Source organism: Panthera leo, chromosome C1 (genome assembly GCF_018350215.1).
Source record: "Panthera leo isolate Ple1 chromosome C1, P.leo_Ple1_pat1.1, whole genome shotgun sequence".
In the NCBI taxonomy this organism is placed as follows: Eukaryota; Metazoa; Chordata; class Mammalia; order Carnivora; family Felidae; genus Panthera; species Panthera leo.
The window spans coordinates 14,867,991-14,876,639 of record NC_056686.1 but is presented as its reverse complement, the minus strand read 5'-3'; the positions used below and the strand labels follow the sequence as shown (position 1 = coordinate 14,876,639).

Sequence of the window (8,649 nt, the reverse complement as noted above, 5' to 3'; positions counted from 1 at the left end):
ATCTACTGATTGGAGCCATCCAAGAACCCATCAAACAACCCAGTAAGCCCAGGAAACCAGACGGATGGAGACCAGGGCGGCGCGAGCACGTCAACTGTGGCCGGTGCGCCGCGCGTCCAAGGGGAAGAAGGGTCCGGAGCGACAAGCCGCCGCCGAGCTCCCCCAAACCATCCCTCTCCTCCCCTCTGCGAAGGAGACCCCGCCGCGGTGCAGGCCGCCGCAGCCGGACGATCACCCCGGCAACGCCGCCTTCCGGTCTGCTCGGCCCCGCCCACTTCCGGTGCCGGCGCGGCGCGTCATCGCCTGGGGACAGAGAGCGGGTCTCGCGAAGGGCGGTGCGGGGGCGCGGTCCCGGGTGGAGGGCGGCGGAGCTCCGGGGGCGCGCGGCCTGACCTCGGCGTCGCCGCCGGCACGCGGCCATGGAGAGCGGAGGGCGGCCCTCGCTGGGCCAGTTCATCCTCCTGGGCGCCAGCTCTGTCGTCACCGCCGTCCTGTACTCCGTGTACCGGCAGAAGGCCCGGGTCGCCCAAGAGCTCAAGGTCAGTGCTGGAGCCAGCCTGGCCTCAGCCGGGTCACCCCTGCCCCCGGTCCTGGTGAGCCCACGGTTCGCCTTGGGCCGCTCCAGCGTGGGAAACTTGGCCAAAGGGGAAACCGGCCCTGACAGGTGTCGCTCCGCCAGTCCCTGGAAGAGCTAGGACCAGAATTCGGGTTTCGTAATAACCGTTTCACTGCCCCCTTTCCTCCGAAGCCCCTCTCATTACTCGGAATCTCGATTTCATGACTTTATTCGACAACTATTTGTTGACCACCGACTCTGCTCCAGGCCCTCGGGGACCAAAGTCCCTCCCCTCACGGAGATCGCATTCTGGTACAAGCAGACAGACAGTAACAAGTACATCAGATGGTATGACAGATGGGGAGAAAAATACTACAAAATAATGTGGGGAAGAGAGGAAATGCAATGCTGGAGAAAGGGAGGTTTGCTATTTTAAATAAGGTGACATTTAACAGAGCCCAGGAGGAGGTGAGGGAGACCGTGCAGGTGTCTAGGGGAAGAACAATTCAGATGGAGGCGATAGCAAGTGCAGAAACCCTAGACTTTGCCCGTTTTATGTAACTACTCAGTTCCTTGCTTCTACAGACTCTTCCTTTTTAATATTTTAGTTATTTTAAAAATAACTCTTCCTTGGGCTGCCCTTTACAGCTTAGCACCTTCTCATCTTTTTTTTTTTCATCACGATAATTTTTTGAGGTAGAGAAAATGACAGTTCCCTCCAGATTGCAAAGCAGGAAATTGAGAGTCAGAGGAAAGGTCTTACAGCTGGTCTGGTTGGAACTTAACGTGAGGTCTTTTGATTCCAAGTGTGGGATTTTTTTTTTTTTTTTTTTTTTTTTTTTCCGATTGACCACATTGCTTTATTGTGAATGTCTGGCCCATGAGAGATGCACCTCTTTAGGTCGGAGGCAGGGTCTCATTTGTGCTTTGTCTTTCTTTCCTTCTAGGTTCTAACTCCGTGCTTGACGAGTGATAGATGCTCAGTAAATGTTTGTCGATTCCTTTTGGCTGAAATGTCCCAATATCGCAGTTAGGGCTTAACTTGACATTTATTTGAAGAAGGATTCCTAAACCAGACTCAGCTCATTATCATCATATCGTTTTCAGTGGAATCCCTGCTATCGAGGGGCGTGTTGGAATCCATCTGGAATGAACCGGGTTACCACGCAGTTGGATTTGTGGTGCATATGGCCTCCTCGTGAGATTCCAGCTGCCCAGTTGTTTTTCTGATTATAAATAAGTCACTCCTGAAGTGATTGGCTGGGAGTGTAACTGATAACTTCACTCGCTGCCTCTCAAAGTCAGAAATCAGGTTGGCATCAGGCTGGCTGAATGTGGGAGCTTTGAAACCGTGAACTCTCCAGGATCCGTTTTCGAAAAGTCTTGCCAGTTAGTTCCCAAATGAGGATGAAAAAGCCCCTTCCTGGAAAGAGTCGGGATTCCTAACATTTTAGAGTCTATTCTCTTGATCAGACTGCAAAACTTCCAGAGGAGGTTTGAGTCTTATCCTTGTGGATCTCTCATGGCGATGGGAATACATACTGCATGCCTGTTATGTGCCCGTCCCTGGGCTAGGCTCTCCCACACCTTAAGCTTCATTTAGTACACCTAAAACTCCGGTGAGATTTTTCTCCCCAGGTTTTTAAAAAGTTTTTTAATGTTTACTTATATTTTGAGAGAGAGAGAGGGAGATGGAGGGGCAGAGAGATAGAAACAGAGTCTGAAGCAGGCCCCAGGCTCTGAGCTGTCAGCACAGAGCCCAATGCGGGGCTCGAACTCACGAGCTGTGAGACCATGACCTGAGCTGAAGTTGGGCGCTTAACCGGCAGAGCCACCCAGGCGCCCCATTTTCTCCCCAGTTTTTTAAAGTTTTGGAAAGGGAGACTGAGGTAAATTAAGTTGCTCAAAGTCATAGCAGATACACTGGAGCTTGGTTCAACCCCAGGTCTTTCTGACCCTATTCCCACTCATCTTTAAAAAAAATTCTAGGGGCGCCCAGGTGGCTCAGTGGGTTAAGCGTCCGACTTCGGCTCAGGTCATCATCTCACGGGTCCGTGAGTTCGAGCCCCGCGTCGGGCTCTGTGCTGACAGCTCAGAGCCTGGGGCCTGTTTTGGATTCTGTGTCTCCCCCTGTCTCTCTCCTCCCCCGTTCATGCTCTGTCTGTCTCTTCTCAAAAATAAATAAACGTTAAAAAAAAAAATTAAAATCTAACTGGCCATTCTGTGGTGGATACTTTCCCAGTTGTGTGACTTCAAGCAAATCACTTCACCTCTCTGAGCCTCCGTTTCCTTGTCTGTAGTTGGGGATAATAATGTCTACTGTATAGGGATACATGAACGTATGCACCTAAAGTGTCTAGCTTAGTGCCTGGTGTATACAGCTGACCTTGGAACAACATGGGTTTGAACTGTCCGGGTCCACTTATCCGCAGATTTTTTTCCGATAAGTACAGGATGGCAGATGTATTTTTTCTTAACGATTTTTTAAAAAAATACTTTTTTTTTTCTCTAGCTTGCTTTAGTACAGGAATACAGTGTAAAATACGTATACAAAATATGTATTGGTTGACTGCTTATGTTATCAGTAAGGCTTCTCGTCAAAGTAGGCTATGAATAGTTAAGTTATATACAGATTTTCAAGTGTGGGGGGGCATCGGTACCCCTAACCCCTGCATTGTTCAAGGGTCAACTGTAGTGGGTCTGAGTGGTTATTCTCTAATGTATTCATCAGACACCTATTGGGCGCCTGCTATGGGTCAGGCACTGTTCTCGCCACTAGGGGGGGGACAGCAGTGAACAAGACAAGCAAGGTCCCATCTCCCAGAGTTGAATAGTCCGGGGGAGGGAGACAGATAACAAACAAGTCGATAGACTGTAAGCATGAGTTGCTAGGCTGCTCTTTGTATTATCCTCACAGGGTAGGTGGTTAATAAGTTTGTATTGACGTGGCTCCTGTCGTTTACTGTATAGCACTAGCCTCACCTTACAGTGACCTCAGAGTGCCAAGTACCCCCTCACTCCCAGAGGCTTTACTTGCCTGGCCTCTTCAGATTTGTTGGCGGCGATATGCCGCAAGTAGGGAGTGTCCTTCCTTCATCCCTGAACGCCCAGCGCCCAGCACAGTGCCTGGCGCATGGATGCTCAGGACACGGTCATTGATTTTATTAATTTTGTCTTGTTTGTGATGCAGCGGGCGCCAGGCGTGGTGGGTCCCCACGCACGGTAGGTCGGAGGCCGAACGGAAGGAGGGGTGGCAGGAGTAGGGAGGTGGCAGTGGCGGTCACCGTGCTCGCCTGCTTGTCCAGGGGTAGGACGGCGAACGGGAAAGCGGGAGAATAGCGCCAGCAAACAGAGCCTCACCCTGCAAAGTGAAGGCTCCCCTTTCCTGCCATGCGTAACGGGGAGCACGGACGGAGACCTGCTCAGAGACCCCGCTGCCCGGGCCACTGCCACGCGTCTGGCACCCGTTTAGGTGCTTTACACGTAAGCCCTTTGGATGCGCAGTTCGGTGTTGTCAGGAAGAGATTAAATCATGGTCAGTCTATGGTATGAAAGCTGATAAGTACCTTTGCTGTTTTCACCAAAAGAAGTTAAAACGCAAAGGAGGGTGTATTTCCAATAACAGGAGAAAGAATGTCCACGGCACCCCGGTCTCTAGATGGCACACGCCTGGTTATGTGGTACAACTTCTGGGACACAGCTTGGGGATGTGGTTCTCCACGCGCTCCTTCCTGCCTGATTTCCTCATTCTCCCGACATGAGACAAGCAAACAGTCATTTTCTTGTTTGGCCTTTAGGTTTGATAGAACGCGCAGTACTCATCAGTCAGCGTAATATGTTGTTTGCATTTAGGGAGCGAAAAGAATCCACTTGGGTGAAGACTTGAAGAGCATTCTTTCAGAAGCTCCAGGAAAATGTGTGCCTTATGCAGTTATTGAAGGTATGTTTATTTATTGGTAAAATTAAAAACTTCCTCTTCTAAAAGTTTGATAAAAATCTTGGCTGACATTGAGGGCCTTTTGTAGCCTTGGGGCAGTGGTCCAGAACTTGGGCTTCAGGGTCAGAAAGACCTGGGTTTTTGCTGTGTGATCCTGGGGGCAACCACCGAACCTTTCTGAACCTCCCTTGCCCCATCTGTAAAGGAATTCCTCCCTTACAGGGCTGTTGTAAAGCTGAAATGAGGGATCCTTGTAAAGTGCTTTAGCAGAGCGCCCGCAAAACATAACCTGCCGTGATAATCATTTTCATCATTTTGATTAATTAAGCTCAACCCAGACAAAATGTAAATCACCGTAAAAGGAGAGGGCGGAAGAATTCTTCAGAAGGCGAATAATTTGTTTCCGTTTAGGAGCTGTCCGATCGGTTAAAGAAACGCTTAACAGCCAGTTCGTGGAGAATTGCAAGGGAGTGATTCAGCGGCTGACCCTGCAGGAGCACAAGATGGTGTGGAATCGAACCACCCACCTCTGGTACGCATCCCCTCTCGCCTCGCCACCCCTCACGGTTGGTCGGCTCAGACGCTGGTGTCCCACACAGACCAGTTTCTTCATGCTGACAGCGTGCTCAGACCTCTTCCATCAGAGTCCCCGAGGCATCTTGTTCAAATGCAGGTTCCTGGGCTGCGTTCCAGACCTACCGAGCCAGCATTCGCACCGTGGGGGGCGTGGAATCTGTTGGTATGCCCACTGAGTTTGAGAACCACCGATTTATGGCGTGGGTTCATGAATTCAGCATCTATTGCAACAGTTTTGTGCCATCACACAGACAACCGTTTTTCCAACTGACCTAGTTTTTTGTGTGGTGGTGTTTTGTTCTGTATTTTGTTTTTTATCGTGGTAAGAGCGCGTAACGTGAGATCTACCCTTCTGGCGCGTTTGGGAGCGTGGCGGGCAGTGCTGTTACAGCACATCTCCAGACTTTCTTCACCTCGTATAACTGAAACTTTATACCCATTGGACAACAACTCCCGTTTTCTTCTTCCCCAGCCCCCGGTGACCACAATCTGCTCTCTGTTTCTGTGAGCGTGACCTTTTCAGATCGTCGTGTACGTGGAATCATGCAGCGTTTGTCTTTCTGCTGAGTGGCCCAGTTCGCTCAGCACGACGTGCTCTAGGCTCATCCCTGTTGTCGTCACAGACGGCAGAGTGTCCGTCTTTTCTGTGGCCGAGTGATGTCCCACTGTGTGCGTGTCACGTTTTCTTTAACCACTCAGCCGCTGACGGGCACCCAGGTTGTTTCCGTGTCTTGGCTCCCATGACCAATGCTGCAGGCAACAGGGGAGTGCAGCTACCTCTTTGAGATCCTGACCCCAGTTCTTTGGGATGTAACCCCAGAGGATTGGGATTGCCGGATCATATGGTAGTTTTTGTTTGTTTGTTTGTTTTTTAATGTTTGTTTATCTCGTGAGAGAGAGAGAGAGAGAGAGTGCATGCAAGCGGGGGAGGGGCAGAGAAGGGGCGACAGAGGCTCCCAAGCGGACTCTGTGCTGACAGCAGAGAGCCCGACGCGGGGCTGGAACTCATGAGCCGTGAGGTCATGACCTGAGTCGAAGTCAGATGCTTAGCCGACTGAGCCACCTGGGCACCTTTGTCGTAGTTCTATTTTTAATTTTTTTAAAGAAATCGGATGTTTGAATGTGGCAAAGAGAAATAAATGGCAGAGGTGACCTGTGACAGTGTTTATTGCCCACTGGTATTGCCCGAGAACCTAAAAAATTGAGCTTCCCTATTATGAGGTACACGGATAGTAGCGATTTGTGTGTATTCTTCTAGGTATTTCAAACTTTATCCTGTCCTGGCATTTCGGCCATCCCGTCTCTGCCTGGGCATGAAGTGTTTGCTGTCCTTCATTTTATCTTGGGCTCTCTTGCTGTCTTAGGAATGACTGCTCAAAGATCATTCACCAGAGGACCAATACGGTGCCCTTTGACCTGGTACCCCACGAGGACAGCGTGGACATGGCCGTGCGAGTGCTGAAGCCCCTGGACTCCCAGGATCTGGGCCTGGAGACTGTGTACGAGAAGTTCCACCCCTCCATCCAGTCCTTCACTGATGTCATCGGCCACTATATCAGCGGCGAGCGGCCCAAAGGCATCCAGGAGACCGAGGAGATGCTGAAGGTTGGGGCCACGCTCACGGGGGTCGGCGAGCTGGTCCTGGACAACAACTCCGTCCGCCTGCAGCCCCCCAAGCAGGGCATGCAGTACTATCTAAGCAGCCAGGACTTTGACAGCCTGCTGCAGAGGCAGGAGTCGAGCGTCAGGCTCTGGAAGGTCCTGACGCTGGTCTTCGGCTTTGCCACATGCGCGGCCCTCTTCTTCGTCCTCCGAAAGCACTATCTGCAGCGGCAGGAGCGGCTGCGCCTCAGGCAGATGGAGAAGGAGTTCCAGGAGCACGAGGCCCAGCTGCTGAGCCGCGCCAAGCCTGAGGACAGGGAGAGTCTGAAGAGCGCCTGCGTCGTGTGTCTGAGCAACTTCAAGTCCTGCGTCTTTCTGGAGTGTGGGCACGTTTGTTCCTGTGCCGAGTGCTACCGCGCCTTGCCGGAGCCCAAGAAGTGCCCCATCTGCAGACAGGAGATCACCCGGGTGATTCCCTTGTTCAACAGCTAACAGTCTGGAAGCCCCACAGGTAGACGTGAAGGGACCCCCCCCCCCCAGCCTTCTCAGGAATTTTCGTCTTGAGGCCTTTAGCAGAGCAGTGATGGGGGCAGCTGTTATCCCAGGTACGACCGAGGGAGGGGACTGGGGGAGTCCGATCTCACGCCTCTAGCACTAGATGATGCCTTTCCACCCTGAGGGGGACCCTTCCAGCACTGCCTCAGAATCCCAGCCCCACCCTGGCTGGGTGTGGTGGCCTTGCATTCCTTCCTGGAACCTGAGGAGTGTGCGTGTGACTGACAGCACCTCATCACTCAAGGGCCCGAGCCAGTGACCTCTGGCTCTTCTGTTCCGGTGTCTTCTGGTCCTTTCTGGGGAATTGCTCGTTCCTGTGGACTTCAGCCTTGAGTGACTCAGCCAGCAGGGAGGCAGAAGTCGGGCTCTGGGTGCGGTGTATGTCTGGAGGAGCTGCCTCTGAAGAGACTCTCAGTCTTGCTTGTACCCCAGGAGGAAGCCAGGCTGGCCGCGTCACTCGTGTCCCTTTCCCTCACCGGCTTACCTCTTAGATGTGTGCACATGTGTGTCAGGACGGAAGAGAGTGAAGTCTGGCATTTGCCTTCTACCTAAAAGATGGGAACTGGTCGGCAAGCTGAAGAGCGGTCACTTGAAGGGACAGTTGCGCTGTCTTGCGGTCCCTGGTGGTGAAGACGGCAGCTTGGCCGTGGCCCTTCCGGTGATCTAAAGGCAGGGCCGTCAGAGCGCTCCTCCGGCCCTGGTTGGGACCTCCCGAGACCTGAGGGGGCCGAGGGCTGGCTCCAGCTCTCCCGGCCTGAGATCAGCTGGAAAGGCATCGCCACCTGAAGGAAGCGGTAAGGCCTCTGCAGCCCCGGCCTCCCGGCCGTCTCCGCTTCCCTCCAAGGCTGTCACCGAGGACAAGCAGCCAGCCAGCACCCTGAGCACAGAGCCTTTTCCAGGGTCCCGCCTCCTCACGTGGGAAAGTTAACATCCCGTGGGTGTAATCACATCGCCCCCTCTGGATTGCCGTTCACCCCCTCACCTGCCAGACGAGGAGGGGAACCTCTCACCCCCTCCCGGGAGTCACAGTCTTGTACACAGCTCTTCTCTCCCTTCCCTGGCTCTGAACATCCATCCCCATCCTCCTCTGTGTGGGGGCGGTGGGGGTGCTCTCAGGGGGCTGACTCCAGTTCTATGCAGCATCCAGTGTGGACAGCACAAATTAAACACGTTACAACCAAGTGTTAGCCTGTTGCTTTGTCAACAAAAGTTCGATGGTTGGGCTGAGGCTTGCCCGAGATGGAATGGAATCCCGCCGCGGTGGGATGATCTAGGGACCTCAAGGCCTCTGTGTGTATCTTCTTTCTCTGTAGAGAGGTGGCTGGGGGCTCCCACGCACAGGTGGTGTGCAGCTTGGGGAGGCGGAGGCCAGTCTGTAGGTGGCGCTGGCCTCACTGAGACAGCCAGTCTTTGAAGAAGTCCT

At 52.8% G+C, this 8,649-nt stretch overlaps 1 protein-coding gene across 2 annotated transcripts; it reads left to right on the top strand.

The window, feature by feature from the left end:
- Positions 1–291: 291 nt before the first annotated feature.
- On the top strand, positions 292–8,407 carry MUL1 (mitochondrial E3 ubiquitin protein ligase 1). Of its 2 annotated transcripts, none has more exons than XM_042952440.1 (4): positions 292–539; positions 4,409–4,496; positions 4,905–5,025; positions 6,434–8,407. In XM_042952440.1, exons 1-4 carry the CDS (start codon positions 420–422, stop codon positions 7,161–7,163), a joined length of 1,059 nt encoding a protein of 352 aa, XP_042808374.1. In that variant the 5' UTR covers positions 292–419; the 3' UTR covers positions 7,164–8,407. The 2 variants fall into 2 exon arrangements, with proteins under 2 accessions (XP_042808374.1, XP_042808375.1); XM_042952441.1 differs by lacking the exon at positions 292–539 and adding an exon at positions 568–904.
- The last annotated feature ends 242 nt before the right edge of the window (positions 8,408–8,649 follow it).

Bases quoted from the DNA above. Each gene is read 5' to 3' on its own strand.
- MUL1 (XM_042952440.1), top strand. From the start codon at position 420: ATGGAGAGCGGAGGGCGGCCCTCGCTGGGCCAGTTCATCCTCCTGGGC. The intron at 540-4,408 runs GTCAGTGCTGGA...GTTTGCATTTAG, and splicing joins GGGTCGCCCAAGAGCTCAAG to GGAGCGAAAAGAATCCACTT. The intron at 4,497-4,904 runs GTATGTTTATTT...GTTTCCGTTTAG, and splicing joins GCCTTATGCAGTTATTGAAG to GAGCTGTCCGATCGGTTAAA.